At 37.0% G+C, this 16,152-nt stretch overlaps 4 protein-coding genes across 7 annotated transcripts; 3 read left to right on the top strand and 1 right to left on the bottom strand.

Moving 5' to 3' along the window:
* Positions 1–248: 248 nt before the first annotated feature.
* Positions 249–3,002, top strand: LOC104778315 (O-fucosyltransferase 14). Its single transcript, XM_010502736.3, has 3 exons — positions 249–1,843; positions 2,322–2,571; positions 2,660–3,002. The coding sequence occupies exons 1-3, from the start codon at positions 597–599 to the stop codon at positions 2,834–2,836; spliced, it is 1,674 nt and encodes a 557-aa protein (XP_010501038.2). The 5' UTR covers positions 249–596; the 3' UTR covers positions 2,837–3,002.
* Positions 3,003–3,064: 62 nt separating this feature from the next.
* Positions 3,065–5,282, top strand: LOC104778314 (K+-H+ exchange-like protein). Of its 4 annotated transcripts, none has more exons than XM_010502735.2 (8): positions 3,065–3,581; positions 3,850–3,914; positions 4,012–4,110; positions 4,262–4,309; positions 4,440–4,509; positions 4,594–4,665; positions 4,760–4,888; positions 4,988–5,282. In XM_010502735.2, the coding sequence occupies exons 1-8, from the start codon at positions 3,387–3,389 to the stop codon at positions 5,126–5,128; spliced, it is 819 nt and encodes a 272-aa protein (XP_010501037.3). In that variant the 5' UTR covers positions 3,065–3,386; the 3' UTR covers positions 5,129–5,282. The 4 variants fall into 4 exon arrangements, with proteins under 4 accessions (XP_010501037.3, XP_019099522.1, XP_019099521.2 ...); XM_019243977.2 differs by having other exon boundaries at positions 4,833–4,888; positions 4,988–5,194; XM_087507098.1 differs by having other exon boundaries at positions 3,237–3,581; positions 4,267–4,309.
* Positions 5,283–5,522: 240 nt separating this feature from the next.
* LOC104778313 (26S proteasome regulatory subunit 7 homolog A) lies at positions 5,523–8,419 on the top strand. Its single transcript, XM_010502734.2, has 10 exons — positions 5,523–5,793; positions 6,168–6,249; positions 6,348–6,439; positions 6,531–6,608; positions 6,726–6,787; positions 6,956–7,100; positions 7,218–7,436; positions 7,529–7,710; positions 7,806–7,981; positions 8,078–8,419. Exons 1-10 carry the CDS (start codon positions 5,707–5,709, stop codon positions 8,233–8,235), a joined length of 1,281 nt encoding a protein of 426 aa, XP_010501036.1. The 5' UTR covers positions 5,523–5,706; the 3' UTR covers positions 8,236–8,419.
* A 47-nt stretch (positions 8,420–8,466) lies between these two features.
* Positions 8,467–12,735, bottom strand: SRF6 (STRUBBELIG-receptor family 6). The gene is made up of 16 exons (XM_010502733.3): positions 12,254–12,735; positions 11,783–11,915; positions 11,617–11,688; positions 11,462–11,527; positions 11,307–11,378; positions 11,147–11,218; positions 10,993–11,064; positions 10,853–10,918; positions 10,697–10,759; positions 10,301–10,620; positions 9,926–10,212; positions 9,570–9,841; positions 9,361–9,493; positions 9,146–9,279; positions 8,896–9,052; positions 8,467–8,805 (listed from the first exon to the last, which is right to left on the bottom strand). The coding sequence occupies exons 1-16, from the start codon at positions 12,351–12,353 to the stop codon at positions 8,659–8,661; spliced, it is 2,166 nt and encodes a 721-aa protein (XP_010501035.2). The 5' UTR covers positions 12,354–12,735; the 3' UTR covers positions 8,467–8,658.
* Between the last annotated feature and the right edge of the window lie 3,417 nt (positions 12,736–16,152).

The following is a 16,152-nucleotide window of genomic DNA, read 5'->3' as shown; positions in this document are numbered from 1 at the left end:
CCTCTGTATACTCCTAAAATCTCGCTTCTCGATCCCCCGATCTCCTCCCAGATTTGACCCAGCGTTCTTCTCAGGCGGATCCCTTTCCTAAGCCCGCAGTAGGCCCATTATCACATGCAGCCATCGCTTCCTAATGGGCTTCTCCTACGGGCCCACCAATCGTCAAAACCCATCACCAACAGTAAGTCACTAACTAAACAAAAAACCCAGAAAACCAAAAGACTAAAAAGCCACACAAGCAAAATTTCAACGAACAAGATTGATACTTCTGTGTTCTGTCTGGCTTTGACGCAGCAACAAAGGAGGCGATGGATAACGAGACCGGACTCGTTCTAATGACTCGACCCGTTTTACCCTTTACTGGGCTAATGGGCCTTACTTTGTGCTGGTGACCGTAACGTGAACAAAGAAAGGCCACGTGGTTTACGTCCAGTCTAAACGGTGTCCTATTAAAATTTTCATCTTTAAATGTGAATGAACTCATGAAGACATGCCACGTGGTGTATACCGGGTCGGATCTTGGATAAAAGTCTAGCTAGCTATATGGGTTCGACGGTTCCGGGTTGATCTCCGGCAACGACTGTGACGTATCATCAATGGTGAAAGAGTCTTCTTCGTCGTCGTCTCCAGATGAAGAAGCCGATATCCAGAATCTGCTCGAGGAATCAGATTCTCAAATAAACCAATTTCGTGGCAGCGACGCGGCGGCAGAGCAACGACCTACCTTCGACGTGGAGAGTCTCCGATCACGTTTAAGACGGAGTTTGAAGCTCAACCTCACTAAGAAACAGTCCATTGTTATCTTCCTCCCTATCGTCATCATCCTCATTTACTTATCTACCGATTTCAGCAATTACTTCTCCGTCAAAGTTCCTGACTCTGTATTCCGGTCAAATACATTGTCGGGTCGGGCTCATGAATCGGATCTTCAAGCGCTGTATCTTCTCAGGAAGCAAGAGATCGATCTCTTCTCTCTCTGGAACCACACTTTATCGAATTTATCAACGATCGAAGACGTGAAATCTGCAGTTTTCCGGCAGGTTTCGTTGAACAGACAGATCCAAAATGCACTACTGTCTCCGCATAAAACTGGAAATGTTGAACTCGGCGGTTCATTAGGTGGTTACCTAGCCGGCGGAAGTTGCCGGAAAATAGATCGGAAGTTGAATGGGAGGAGGACGATTCAATGGAAGCCGAGGCCAGATAAGTTCCTTTTCGCCATTTGCTTGTCTGGTCAAATGAGTAATCACTTGATTTGTTTGGAGAAGCATATGTTCTTTGCTGCATTGCTGAATCGTGTTCTTGTGATCCCTAGCCATAGATTTGATTACCATTACAGTAGAATCATTGATATTGATCGAATCAATACTTGTTTGGGGAGAACTGTTGTGGTTTCTTTTGAGGAGTTTTGGAAGAAGGATAAGAATAGGAAGAAGCATCATCATGTTCATATTGATAGATTCATATGCTACTTCTCCATACCGGAGCCTTGTTATGTAGATAAAGAGCATGTTACAAAGTTGAAAGCTTTGGGGATCACCATTGGAGGGAAGCTAGACACGCCATGGGAAGAAGATATTGCGAGGCCAAGCAACAAGACTGCTGAGGAAGTGGAGACTAATTTCAGATCAGATGATGATGTGATTGCGATTGGGGATGTTTTCTATGCTAATGTTGAGAGAGAGTGGGTGATGCAGCCTGGTGGTCCTGTTGCTCACAAGTGCAAGACTTTGATTGAACCAAACCGGCTTATTTTGCTCACTGCACAGAGATTTATTCAGACTTTCCTTGGCAAGAACTTCATCTCTCTTCATTTCCGCAGGCATGGATTCTTGAAGTTTTGGTATGATCTATTTTTCTACTTCTTTGAGTTCTCTAGTAGTATAGTAACTGAATGTGAGAATTCTTCTCTGCTAGACTTTCTCTCTTCTAATTCTCTTGTAGAATGAATGGTATAAAGAACTGTGCTTATCTAAATACTAGATTTGGTGACAATGTAGGTAACTTAGTCTTGACCAAGTTATAGCATTAATTGTATGGTAACATTTAGAAGTGTGGCTGAACTTATGTCAATGAATAATTGGAGTTGCACATCTACTTAGTTTAGGCGAATTCCATTGACCAGGTTATCATATTTATGAATAAGTATGGGCATTATCACTTGTATCAAGAATAGAATTTTCTTAATAGCTTCTTTTCTCTATGGTGTTAAAGATGGATTGTTTTTAATTATCATAGTAGCTTTTGGTGAAGCTCTGTTCATTTCATTATGAAGATTAAATCAAGAACCGTAGCTAAGAAATTTTTCTGTCTTGTGCCAGTAATGCCAAGAATCCAAGTTGCTTTTACCCCATTCCTCAAGCTGCTAACTGCATCACTCGTCTGATTGAGAAGGTCGAGGCTCCGGTTATATACCTTTCAACTGATGCAGCCGAAAGCGAAACTGGTCTGCTACAATCGCTGTTGATCCTGAATGGAAAGACTATCCCCCTTGTGAAGCGACCAGCTCGTGATTCAGCTGAGAAATGGGATGCATTGTTGTACAGACATGGTCTCGAAGGTGACTCACAGGTGTGTTTTCTTTCCTCCACCATATTGGATGAATGATGATGATACACAAGTTAACAAAATCATACTTGGGAAATTCTTATTTTTAAAGGTGGAAGCAATGTTGGATAAGACGATATGCGCAATGTCAAGCGTATTCATTGGTGCCTCGGGTTCCACCTTTACAGAGGATATCCTCAGACTCAGAAAAGACTGGGGAACAGCGTCAGAATGCGATGAGTATCTCTGTGCAAACGAGCAGCCTAATTTTGTAGCAGATCATGAATAAACCCATTAACACGCAAACTAGTCTCTGTCTTGTGAGTTCTCATCATCATAAACGGCCTAATTCTCTTCTTCTTTTTGGTGTATAGTTTTACTACTAGTGTATCATACATACAATAAAGCCAGGCTACAGTTTCTTCTAATATAATCTGAGATCATTATATATATCAGTTTATCATTGCTTCAGTTAAGTTAGATACTAATTATTTGTTATTTGCTTCTGATCCACAATAAGACGACCTTTTTGTTAAACCAAATCTCAAAGACTGTTTCAGTATAGCACACATATACACACGCTTATATATAAATTTTGTCCATATATATACCCAAAGACGCGCCGCCGCTTCTTCGTCTTTCCTCGTGAAATATATTTATTAGGCTTTGTCGGTTCATCGCTATAAATTACCTTAAAAGCTTCGATTGATTTTTTCCTTTGAATATACAAAACAACCCACGTTGTCTAAAAAGCAATACCCAGATAACAAATTGACAAATCCTAAACTTAAAGATCGAAACTTTTTTCAGACTTTTCGCCTTTCTGTTTGAGAGTGATCATGAGAGCGAGGTTGGTGGTTTTCCCGATCAAAGGGAAGAAGTGGTGTTTCAGCAGATCTGTTGATCCTTTCGCTGCTCAATCGCCGTCAGGTGTTACTCCGACCACTTTACGAGGTTTATGGAAGAAATTATCATCTGAATCGAAACCCATCAATGCCAACGCAGAGCTTCTCGTTGATTTCATCTCTGACAAGGTATAGTTACATTGAAACTTTATCTCTTTATATAAAGCTTACAAATACAATACCCGTGTGTTCAATGTGGCGTCTAGTTAGATTTATTGGGTGTATAAAATTTCGACCAATTAACAAGCTTTGGTTTTGTTTCTGATTAGACAACGAACCTCATCTAGGACCACTAGGAATGAGATAAAAGAAGGGTTTTTCTAAATCAGTCTTCTTCCTTTATTTCTCCAATACTAAGTCTGAAGAATTATTGTTCTTGTTGTTGTTGTAATGGTAGATGAATAAAGCTTGGGTGGGTCTTGAGAAAGCGCCAGATGGATCAATGAAGAACAAGATTCATGGGTTTGTATTTTGAGACATTTTTGAGGTTTTGTCTTTTGGTCTATGTTTATTGATAACCTTAATGCCAAGTTGTGGTTTTTTTGGTTGGGATGTATAGGTTTGGATTGAAGCTTTTAGCTCGTGTTAAACCGTCTGAGATTTTCTTGAAGTCTATATCCAAGGAGGTCACTTCTGTACAAGTCACTTATCCTCCGAGGTTCTCTTCACTCTCCTTTTCTCGAATTCTTTAACCTTGAGGACCAATATACCTCAAATGGATGATTTGATCATGTCTTTATAACTTATAAGTATATTCTGGTGAGTTCGGATTGGTTACCGTTTTAGCTAATCCGTGTCAAATGTTTCAGTTTAGATCCTAGACTTGTACGCAGGAGACTACGGCACATTGCCATGAGGTAACTCACTTTGCTACCCGCCGTCTCAAACGATGAAACTTTATATCCGGTTTTCAGGTGTAGTCATAGATTCAGAATCCACTTTCCTTGTATCACCGATGTTTTTTTTTTTTAATTGGATTTGTTGCAGTGGAACAATCCTGCACAAGAAGTACCTAGTTGGTTCAGTAACTTTGCTTCCAGTGACCAGTGCATTTATGGTATGTAGCTATAGCCCTCAACTAACTCGGGTTTATTTTTTTCGAGTATGATAACCACCAAAGCCTTTTCTTCTTTCCATTTAGGTACTGCCATTACCAAACATACCGTTTTTCTGGGTCTTATTCCGTACATATTCTCACTGGCGGGCTCTTCAGGTCTGTCATCTTTGCTTCTCGAATCTCGATGCATGATTCCATATTATCGTAGAGGTTTTATATAAACCCAAAATTATCTTTATTGACATGTTAGGGAAGTGAGAAGCTGCTTAAGCTCATCGCAGACCAGTCGGATCCTCAGAAACCAGACTCAAGTGATGATGCAGACGAAAGCAACAAAAACAACAGCAACCCGGAAAAAAAATCTCAATCTCCCACATGTGTAAGCTGATCTTATCTCTTTCTCCATCTCTCTGTCATCAAAGAAACTTGATGGAAAGTATCTTGTTTCTTACTTGTCTTTGTTTTCCTCATGAAACAGATTTTGCTTCCATCAGAAGAGTTACATCAGCTAATTCGTAAAGCTGGCGAGGAAGGACTTGACGAGGCGACCATATTAGAGATTTGCAAATCCTTTCATCTCAATAAGAACGATGTTCTTAAATATCGCAATCTAGTTTAACCCGTTTGGCACTTCTTTCTTAGAACATAATGATTTCAGCTCTTTGAAGCTAACATTACGCTCCAATTCTTTTTTTCTTCTTTCTTTTGATTCCTTGTTGCTTTAGAAACTTCTTGTTACGATTTTGAACTACAAGGATACTCTAAATCCTAAATTGGATCATAGTATGAAACAAGAATTACAAAAGTAAAAGAACAAAAGAATTAAAGGATACAAACAAAATAACTACCAAATGGCCTGCGATTCACGGTCCAATTTATGCGTCTATGGGTAGACCTTCGGTTTTGGTTTGGTTTAACCGAATAATTGAAAAATAAATCTCGGTTCATTCTCAGTTTGATGATCTGACCTCTCCAACAAGACACAAAATATGGGCCTCGCTTAAAAAGCCCAGTTTACACGTGGGAGCGGGCACGTGTGGGTTCTACATATACGCTTTCAGATACAGTAACGAGACCAATAGAGCTTCCTTTTCTCTTTTCCTCTCGTGCAAGACAAACACATAAATCGTTAATTCATTCTCTTCTCTCAGAGCTTTCTGAGAATCTTAAATCTCCGATTCCAAATTCCGGCGAAAAATGGTGAGAGACATTGAAGACGAGATCAGAGACGAGAAGAATCCTCGCCCTCTTGACGAAGACGATATCGCTCTCCTCAAGACTTATGTAAGCTTCCCCCTTCTTTGAACCCTAAATAAATTTGATTTGGAGTTTCGGGTTTGTTTCGCTTTTTTACTCTTCCTGGTTCATCGGAGGTTTCGGATCCAGCGTAGATTTTAGTTACGAGTCCATGTGTTGTTAGTCAAATTTGCTAGGTCTGGTGTTCTCGAATGTGAGGGTTTCGTCTCTCTGTAAACCAATTTGATGTTTTCTCATGAGTAGTTTTGAGCTAGATTCGTTCTTAATTGCTCTTTGATGAGCTTTGATTTGTTCTACTTAGGTCAATTTTGTGCTACCTGCTACTTAGATGAGTGAATCCTGCCTCACTGTATCTGTTCTTATTACATATGCTGACCTTGGTATATGTTATTCCTAAACAGGGGTTAGGGCCTTACTCTGCACCTATCAAGAAAGCTGAGAAAGAAATTAAAGATCTCGCCAAGAAGATCAACGATCTATGTGGTATGTGTGTGCACACTCAAGTGTTGGGCTTACTTTGATTAGCTAGTGACTTCTCTGTTTATGGTCATTGGTTTGCTTATATATATGGTCACTTTCAGGTATCAAGGAGTCTGATACTGGTTTAGCTCCTCCCAGTCAATGGGATCTTGTATCTGATAAGCAAATGATGCAAGAGGAGCAACCTCTTCAGGTAGGTTTTCGTTTTTAGGTAGTTGTCTGATATAGGTCGTCTTGTCTCATGGTGGCTATAAGGGATTAAGGTAAACGTTTTTTCTGTCCAGGTTGCGAGATGCACAAAGATTATAAGTCCAAACACTGAAGACGCCAAATACGTTATCAATGTCAAACAAATTGCTAAGGTACATTATATTATATCACTTGGTTGCTGTTACTGGTTTGCTGCATAATCAATTGTGTGTTTCAGAGACTTTTATGTTTTTGGTTATACTGATTTAGTTTTTGGTTCTTAACTCCAGTTTGTTGTTGGACTTGGCGATAAAGTTTCTCCCACTGATATTGAAGAAGGCATGCGTGTGGGGTATGTTCTGTTTATGAACTGAGTTTTGTATCTACCTAATTATCAGTTCTCCGTTGTATCTTCTTTCTAGATGTTTTATTTGCTTCAGAGGAACCCTTTTAGTCGTTATGCAATTCTCATATCGATGAAAACTTATGAGAACGTTCTGTCTTTGATTTGTACTTGCAGAGTTGATCGGAATAAATATCAGATACAGATCCCTCTACCTCCGAAAATCGATCCTAGCGTGACCATGATGACAGTCGAAGAGAAACCTGATGTAACTTACAATGATGTTGGTGGCTGCAAGGAGCAGATTGAAAAGATGCGAGAGGTATTTTGAACTTTTGTTGATATTCTGTGTGCTTATCTTACAATGTTTTGCTAAAGTTTGACAAGTGGTGTGATGTAATATCTTCATCAAAGATTAACAGTTTCTCTGTTGTTGTAGGTTGTTGAACTGCCGATGCTTCATCCAGAGAAATTTGTGAAGCTTGGAATAGATCCTCCTAAGGGTGTTCTCTGCTACGGTCCTCCTGGTACCGGTAAAACTCTTCTGGCTAGAGCTGTGGCCAATAGAACCGATGCTTGCTTTATCAGGGTTATTGGCAGTGAGCTTGTTCAGAAGTATGTTGGGGAAGGAGCTAGAATGGTTCGTGAACTGTTTCAGGTAATTGATTGTAAGCACCCCTTGCGCTTTCTGAGTTTGTCAAGCCAATGCTGCTATATTTTGTTCTGAACTGTATAATACTCTCTATTCAGATGGCACGGTCCAAGAAAGCTTGCATTGTGTTCTTTGACGAAGTTGATGCAATTGGTGGTGCAAGATTTGATGACGGTGTAGGTGGTGACAATGAAGTCCAACGTACTATGCTTGAGATTGTCAATCAGCTTGATGGGTTCGACGCACGTGGTAACATCAAGGTTCTTATGGCAACAAACAGGTCAGTCACAATCCCTGTACCATCTATAAGTAAACTACACAACTCTATAATACGGATCGACTCATTGGTGTTTCTGTATTAACTCTCTTATCCAGGCCTGACACACTTGACCCTGCTCTTTTACGTCCTGGACGTCTTGACCGTAAGGTTGAGTTTGGTCTTCCTGATCTGGAGAGCAGAACACAGATCTTTAAGATTCACACACGAACAATGAACTGCGAAAGAGACATCCGTTTCGAACTCCTTGCTCGCCTTTGCCCAAACTCGACTGGTAATGATCCCTCAACCATGAAACAGCTCTCATGCATTTTTGTGCTTTAAAGATTTGTTCTGACTTGGGATTTTGTTAATCTTTTGTCTTTGGCAGGAGCTGACATCAGAAGTGTATGCACTGAAGCTGGAATGTACGCAATCAGAGCTAGGAGAAAGACTGTGACTGAGAAAGACTTTCTGGATGCAGTGAACAAAGTTATCAAAGGTTACCAAAAGTTCAGTGCCACTCCAAAGTATATGGTCTACAATTAGAGAGAAAAAGATTGAAGTCGGTTTGCTTCATCACAACGCTCCTAAAGCAAAACTCAGAAACACTCTTTGTTCTTTGTGTCTTTCTCCTTCATTCTCTTTTGCAGTACTTGTTTTACTACTTATTCCAGTAACTCGGTTGTTTTCAGGTTTCATCAATGTCAGATACTTTTGGATTCTTTGCTAAGTTGGTCTTTTCTGATGTCACGTCCTTCGAAATTGATAACACGTAAATGATCAAGAACGAATTAAACCAAGCCAATATAGAACTGATGTTGAAAGAAATCAAAAAAGAATTTGGTTTTGAGAAGCTACAAACTTTGGAACAACATACAAATACAATAAAACAATGGGATTATACAATGCTATTTATCTTCCAATTTTGCTTTTTGTTGTTTCTGTGGCTTCATCTGACAGAGAGGACTTTTACATGTAATCATTGGTCGTGTCGGGGTTACCAGAACGTTGCGGTGGATCAACTCCGACAGTTCTTTTGCTCATGTTAGCTCTCTGCACTAACACAACCAGAGCCTGCACAACTTCGGACATCGGTGGTCTAAACTCCGGCTCCGGCTGTTAATAAACAAAACCCAAAATCAGTTAAAGACTTTCTTGATTTTGCAAGTTGCTTACAAGATTTTGATTTGTAACCATTATATTTACCTGGACGCAGAGAGCGATAACATCTGCAAATCGAGAGAGAGATTTAACAGGATAAAGCCCTTTAAGAGCTGGATCAACCATTTTGCCTAAAGCATCAATGTCGTGAAGTTGTGGTGTCGCCCATCTAACCATTGACTGCTCAGATCTTGACCTCGTGCTGCTCAAGTTTATATTACCAGTTGTAAGATTCAAATTCAGAAACACATTCCACATCTAAATCAAGCCTAGTTATAATCATAATAGAGTTTACCTGTCAAATGGTTTTCTCCCAGTTAAGAGTTCAAGCATCACTACTCCAAAACTGTAAACGTCGCTCTTCAAAGAATACTGGCCTGACATTGATACTTCAGGTGCGCTATACCCTTCATCGGTTTGGTTTATTAACTGCACGTATCAAAATGATCTAAGCAACCAAATAAGTTGAGAAATAGTACAGAGTTTGGATAAGAGACTGTGTATCCAAACCTCATCAGCTGTGGGAAGGAAGCTTGCCAGACCGGAATCTGATAAGTGAGGATTCAGCTCTGAGTCGAGTAAAATATTAGCTGATTTGATGTTCTTGTCAACTATAGATGGTGAACAAACTTCATGCAGGTACCTGCAAGAACAATACTTTCTGTTAACCAAAATACTCAGTTTCTTTGGCTAAGCAATGAATTGTTTTTGGAATTTACTCTAGTGCGCGTGCAGTCCCAAGAGCAATCTTGACTCGTGAATTCCACACCAAGCCTTTACTTTCCTCTTCTGATAAGTGTAAGAAGTCATGTAATGATCCATTTTTGTGGAATTCATAGACCACGAGATGTTGTCCGTGCTCAGCACAGTAACCAACAAGCTTGGTCACATTTGGATGATTCAAACTGGCGATTTTCGATACCATTTTAATGAAATCATCGGTCATGCCATGTGAAAGAGCAGACGAATCTATTTTCTTCACAGCAAGAACCTGAAAGGTAAGAGTGTTCTAAAAACATTATGACATATTTCAAGAGAAAGTAATTAGAATTACATTATAAGATAACAATACTACCTTTCCATCATCAAACTCAGCTCTGTATACTCGTCCAAAAGTCCCTTCTCCAAGAAGATTATCTACGCTGAAACTCCCAGTAGCAATCTGGAGATCTGCAACTGAATAGACTTTCACATGTGAAGGAACCACCACCATGGATTTCTTGACAGCACTAGGCTTTCTTGTCGAATCATCATCGTCAAATGATTTGCTTCTATCAACTGGTGGAGGCCGAAGATTAATAGACAACGAAGTATCCAGTTTCTTAGTCTCAACTGATATAGAACTCTGAATGGAATTGTTTTCTGCAACCATATATGGAGTCTTAGATTAAATCTTAAACTACGTTCAAAATTTTATTAAGGTGAAATGTTGGTGTATATGTGTGCATACCGTGAAAGTCGTTTGAAGCAAGAGTGAAAGGCTCGTTATCAGTTTTCTCAATGTCCATGGATGATGATCTCTTTGATTTTTTCCTTTTGAACAAGAAGAAAGCCACAAGAAGAGCTGTAACTACTAACAATGAAATGATTATGCCTGCAATTGCACCAGCTCCGATTCCTGATTTCTTGGAATCTCCATTGCTGGTGGACTGATCACCACTAGACCGGTTTTCATGTCCTCCAGATTTACGGCTCGGGGAGCCATGGATTGGAGGTGTTCCAGGTGGTGGTGGAGGCGCAGGTCCAGTATTGAATGAGTTGCCATCTTTTCTGTTTGCAAGAAACAAGAAAAGTGAGATCAAAAGTTTCAAAGAAACAAGCAAATGTGTGTGAAATGAGAACTTACATCAATGTAATGCCCTTTAAAGAACTGGGGATCCAACCCGTGAAGTCGTTGTTTGCAATGTTCCTGAATTACATTCATGAAGAACCAAACGTTAATGAATGTAAAAAAAAAAAAACCAGCTTCGCGTGTAATAAGGTTTGGTTAGTGGTTACTCACAGAGTCTCCAGAGGAAGACCGGCTAAGACATCGACTGTGCCTGAGAACTGATTGTTCTGAAGGTATCTGTAAAGTTAAAAGCCACATGTTTTAGTAACTGGTACAGTTTCAGATTTAATCAGAGGTTCCTGAAAACTTACAATGATTTTAAACTTGTTAGAGAGGTGAAAGTTCCTGGTAAAGAATTCGTGAAAGAATTGAAAGAGAAGTCCCTGCAACACATGTAAGTTTGTCAAATATTTGACTACGATCAAAACTGAATGAGCACAATACCAATCTTTACTAGGATCTTACAAGGTTGTGAGAGAGTTGAGCTTTGAGAAGTCGATAGCTATCTGCCCCTTAAACTGATTGTGACCAAGATTGCTGAATTTTTGCACAAGACAAAACATTAATATTCACATCTTTATAAGAGATGATGTCTAGAGAAATGTGAAGTGAAGGAATTACTTACAGATACTTAAGTGGTGTCATATGAGAAATGGAGTATTGAGCAGCTCCAGTGAATTGGTTATTTGCAAGATTCCTGAAACACCATGGATTATAAACTCGGAACACACGGTTGTTAAGTTAGAAACCAATATAAAAAGGAGGGTTGATGGAACATACAATCGTTGCAGATTTGGAGGAAGCTGATATGGTAAATCACCTCCAAGATTATTGCTGCTTAGATCACTGCAAGTTCCATGAAAGATTACAAAATTAAAAAACTCGTTATCTCAACTTCAATTAACAGTTTAAAGCATTTGACAGATTGATCTTACAGCTCGGTAAGAGAAGTCAATTTATCAAGCATGTATCCAAGTGTTCCAGAGAGCTCAAGACCAGGTAACTTTCTGCCAGCCAAGTCGATATAACTCAGTTTATGTTAGATGTAAACCAAATGACTAAAACTAGCAAACAAGAAATTAGATACAAAGAATCACTAACATTTGAGTAACTCGTGACCCGGAGCAAGTTACACCTCTCCAATTCTGGCCACAAGGATCACCAGCTGCTGCAGTCCATTGTGTTAGCTGAGCTGGTGAATGCATACTGCTGAACAATGTGTTTAATGCCGAAGCTGCATTAAATAGAAATCAGAGACCATTCATTAAAGCACACAAACCATAAATCATAAATCTGTTCTGCTTTCACCAAGTCTATACTATAAATTAAAAGCTTTCCAGAAGAACCAAGTTTGAAGATACACAGATAAGATAAAGGTTCAAGATTTAACCCCAAAAAAAAACTAAACAGATGTGAGATTTGAGGAGAAGTAAAAGATTGAAACTTTGGGTAAATGGATGAAAGAATGAAAACAGAATAAAAAAATTGAAGGATATACGAAAAAGATTGAGACTTTAGACAACCCAATAAGCGGAAAAAGTGAACAAGAATCAAGAAGAAGAAGAAACTCACTGTCTGATGCATCTGTGGCTCCATGGATGAATCTAAGCTCAAACCCAACAATGCATACTGTAAACAGAGCCACCACCGCCCAATTCACCCTCCTCCTCATCTTCTTCCTCTGTCTCTGTCTCTTTCTCTTTCTCTCTCTCTCTCTCTCTCTCTCAAGAACGAGATTCCAAAATCTAGTCTTGTGAAAAGTTATAAAGAAAAGGAAAGAGAGAAATTTAGAAACTTTTTTGTGTTTGTTTGTTTTCTTTTTGAAATCTAATAGTAATTTTTTTTTTTCTTGACCAAGTGAGATTCATCATTATATACTGTTTCATTTAGCTCGTGAAGAAAAAAATCGAATTTTTACAGAGTAAAGCTGTCAAGCACGATTTTAGCAGTAAGAAGCCAAAGGCACAAAAATAAAGATTAGGCTCATTTTGGTGCCTTCTGAACATTATATACATTAATTAGAGTATTATTTTGTTCCTTCCAAATGTATCCACAATGATTTGTTCTTTTCTTGGTGTATCATAATTATGAGTTTTTGATCCCATGCATCTACATCTATAAAATTAGCTTTTCTATCTTCTTATTCTGCCACCTAACCATCCACCTAAACAACATTATATTTTTACTTTAAAATAAATTTTAAATATTCATTTAATGCATATTTATGTTATATACAATTAATAAAAAAATTTATTAAAATGTCTTAATGATTTTTACAAATGGAAGTAATTTTAAATTCATGGTAGAATAAAACAAAATTTTATATAATTAAATGTATAAAATTTTAAAGAGGAAAAATATTAGTTTATAACATGATAAAAAGGAAAACAAATTTGATATTTCATCAAATGAATCAAATGCTTTTAATCCAAATTTGAGTATCTAAAGATAATAATTAAAGAGACATAATTTTAGCATGTTTTGAAAATCAATTTGCAGTCTAATATGTGTTATATGTGAGCCAATAGAAGTGAAACGAAAGTAGATGTGGAAAGGCAACGAGTGCACCATAGATAATGACGAAAGAATTGTAGTTAAAAGTGTTTGAAAATAAATTACTAAAATTTGAAAAGATAAACACGTGACTAAATTAAAATCTTTGATATCTCATTCATTGTGTGAAACGAATGAGTTTGTAGAAAAATACATGATATATATTATTAAATAGATTAATAGATTCCAAGTCAGCCTCAACCGTTTGGCCATATAATCATAGAAAGTAAAATAAAATAGATACATTCATGAATTAGTCGCAAGTTCATTTATATATGGTATGTTGCACTTGTTTTGATGGGTAAATCAAGCTTGTAAAAGATGTTATAACAATATTATATATGTACTTTTACACTACGTAATATTCATGAAATTCAGTATATTCAGCTTTTATACAGAATAATGTTATATTAGTATCAACATCTAATCATAAATGATATATACAATTAGATAAACAATCGATAATCAACATCAAAACTTTTAAAGAGTATTTTTTTGAAATATGAATAACAAAGAAATTCTCTCAAAAATAAAAGATCATGAGGTAGTTATCAATGACAGACAGTTTATTTTTCCTGCGAAAATCTAAGGTGATCTTAGTTATTATGTGACACATATCAAATTATTTCTTTGTCACAGAAATATTATTATCAATATTGTTGTATATTATTTAGTTAAGTAAGTTTAGTGTTTATATATATTTGTACCTAAAAATTTGAATGATTATATTTGATCTAAAAATATATATTGTTGATAGAAAATATTTTTAAATCTAAAATTTCGCCCGCCGATACAAATTCTAGTGATTAATAAAATAGTACAGTAGTAATTACGATGACGCTCCCCGTAGATTTCATAACATACGCGCTTTTGGAGGTTGATGTATATTGTTGATTCTATTTTGAATGTCATCTCTTTAATAATTTATATATAATATAGATAGCTTTCTTTCTTTTTCTCTTTTTTATAACACCATAAAGGTAGCTTTCATACGATGGAGATCACTATGAAGGTTGGGCTAAATGGATATGATTGGCTCTTTACTCTCTTCTTTACATATTGTCCCATCATCGCTTTTTGCTGAATTGATCGTTTTCTTTTCTTTTTTTACTTTTTTATTTTACGTTTTTTAAGTTTAAATATAAGAGGACGACGCAAATGTGTTTCCTTTACTAAACACCTAAAGTCAATCTTGAATACGAAAATAAAGCAAATTTGTTAAAAGGTATATTTTCACGTAAGAAGAATAAGTTAATCTAAAAAAATAAGTTATTTGCTTACTTGGTAATTTAGAGTTTGTAATTCATTTTATCATGATATTTTAATAATATAAATAATTGTTTATCAGTATTATTGTACTATATGGTTTGTAAGTTGCAACTTGCAACTAAAATATATGAGATAACTTCTTCGTTGAACATCTCGTGATCATATTTGTTTCGCTGTCTTTGATTTCTTTTAACTATAAATATCATTTTTCTCATGATCCACGAAGCACACAAATTTTGTGATAACTTACCTTATCCCAACACAAAGGGTTCTAAGACAAGTTTTAGTGGAGAAGAAAAAGAAAAAAAAATCAGATTAAACAAAAAAATTTAAGAGAGGTTTTTATATTGCATACTCTTTTATGGTTTTAGGTCCGTAAGTGTCGAGTGTTTGTTGGCTGGACAAAAAAATAAAAGAATCAAAAAATATTTGTTTCAACGATTAAATTTTTTTTCTCTCTCGATTTCTCTCGTTGTTTCTCTCTCGATCGAAGTCCAGTCTTGATAAAAGGAAGGAAAAGGATATGTTACAGCTATGGAATCAGAGGCGATTGTGGTCGGAGGAGAGACGAAGCGGAAGGGATTTAATCTCAGAGGTGAATCGGAGGATATTGATTTGAGTTTGGAGTCGAGTCATTCAGATGAAGTTGAAGCAATTAGAATCGAAGGGTAAGTTTCTCTGTTTAGTAGATTGAATTCGCGAATAGTTAGGAGGGATTAGGGTTGTTTGGATTTTGTTCGTAAATTTTGGATTAGGGTTGGTTGTTCGAAATTTTAGGGTTCTTGCCTATAAATGTCTATAGTTCGAAATCGGTTACAAGTAGGATTTAGGGTCTGGATCTGGCATGCTTTTTTCGGACCTCCAGGTACATTAAACGATATAAATATTCTTGATCGTTCTTTCGTTTTTGATGATATTTCAAACGGTCGAGCTCCGAAAGTTAAATACAGTGTCAACGAACACTAGTACAAGTTGGCTTACTATCTCAGGGCTGGTATTTATCCAAAATGGTCTACTTTTATCCAATCTATTCCACTACCGCAAACTCCAAAAGATTGTTTCTTTGCTACGCATCAAGAAGCTGCACGTAAAGATGTCGAGCGTGCTTTTGGAGTTTTGCATGCTCGATTTGCCATAGTGAAAAATCCGGCTCTTCTTTGGGATAAGAATAAAATTGGAAATATAATGATAGCGTGTATCATACTGCACAATATGATCGTAGAGACGAACGAGATGGATATACTCTGTTTGATCCATCCGAATTCACACACATTGAGTCCAACCAAACTTGAGAAGTGGACGTCACTATACCAACAACCATGCCTTCAAGTGTCTCCACTATGATGAACATTCGTTTGAGTGTTCGGGATCGAGATAAACATAAATAGTTACAAGATGATTTGGTTGTGAATATTTGGGAAAAATTTGGAGAATACAATTAAGCATTTCCTCTTTTTATGAATTTTACTTGTTATTTATTATGTTTTAATGTTTCCTATGTTTTAAATTTTATGAAATGCAATAATTTTATAAACACATATCTCAAATGCAATAATTTCATATTCTAATTAAAAAAATTTATTTAAAAAAAAAATAATTAAGAGACTCAAAATAAGAACCTACCATTAGGAGAAAACTTTTAATTAACA

Source organism: Camelina sativa, chromosome 3 (genome assembly GCF_030686135.1).
Source record: "Camelina sativa cultivar CO46 ecotype springtype chromosome 3, ASM3068613v1".
Taxonomy (NCBI): Eukaryota; Viridiplantae; Streptophyta; class Magnoliopsida; order Brassicales; family Brassicaceae; genus Camelina; species Camelina sativa.
Note: the sequence above shows the minus strand (reverse complement) of the source record. Positions and strands in the feature narration are given on the sequence as shown.

Excerpts from the sequence above, each read along its gene's own strand:
- LOC104778315 (XM_010502736.3), top strand. The coding sequence starts at position 597 with ATGGTGAAAGAGTCTTCTTCGTCGTCGTCTCCAGATGAAGAAGCCGAT. Across the intron at positions 1,844-2,321 it reads CATGGATTCTTGAAGTTTTG|TAATGCCAAGAATCCAAGTT; the intron begins GTATGATCTATT and ends GTCTTGTGCCAG. Across the intron at positions 2,572-2,659 it reads GTCTCGAAGGTGACTCACAG|GTGGAAGCAATGTTGGATAA; the intron begins GTGTGTTTTCTT and ends TTATTTTTAAAG.
- SRF6 (XM_010502733.3), bottom strand. The coding sequence starts at position 12,353 with ATGAGGAGGAGGGTGAATTGGGCGGTGGTGGCTCTGTTTACAGTATGC. Across the intron at positions 11,916-12,253 it reads AGCCACAGATGCATCAGACA|CTTCGGCATTAAACACATTG; the intron begins GTGAGTTTCTTC and ends TATTTAATGCAG. Across the intron at positions 10,919-10,992 it reads CTAACAAGTTTAAAATCATT|ATACCTTCAGAACAATCAGT; the intron begins GTAAGTTTTCAG and ends TTAACTTTACAG.
- LOC104778314 (XM_010502735.2), top strand. The coding sequence starts at position 3,387 with ATGAGAGCGAGGTTGGTGGTTTTCCCGATCAAAGGGAAGAAGTGGTGT. Across the intron at positions 3,582-3,849 it reads TTGATTTCATCTCTGACAAG|ATGAATAAAGCTTGGGTGGG; the intron begins GTATAGTTACAT and ends TTGTAATGGTAG. Across the intron at positions 4,510-4,593 it reads CAGTGACCAGTGCATTTATG|GTACTGCCATTACCAAACAT; the intron begins GTATGTAGCTAT and ends CTTTCCATTTAG.
- LOC104778313 (XM_010502734.2), top strand. The coding sequence starts at position 5,707 with ATGGTGAGAGACATTGAAGACGAGATCAGAGACGAGAAGAATCCTCGC. Across the intron at positions 6,788-6,955 it reads GAAGAAGGCATGCGTGTGGG|AGTTGATCGGAATAAATATC; the intron begins GTATGTTCTGTT and ends TTGTACTTGCAG. Across the intron at positions 7,982-8,077 it reads CCTTTGCCCAAACTCGACTG|GAGCTGACATCAGAAGTGTA; the intron begins GTAATGATCCCT and ends TGTCTTTGGCAG.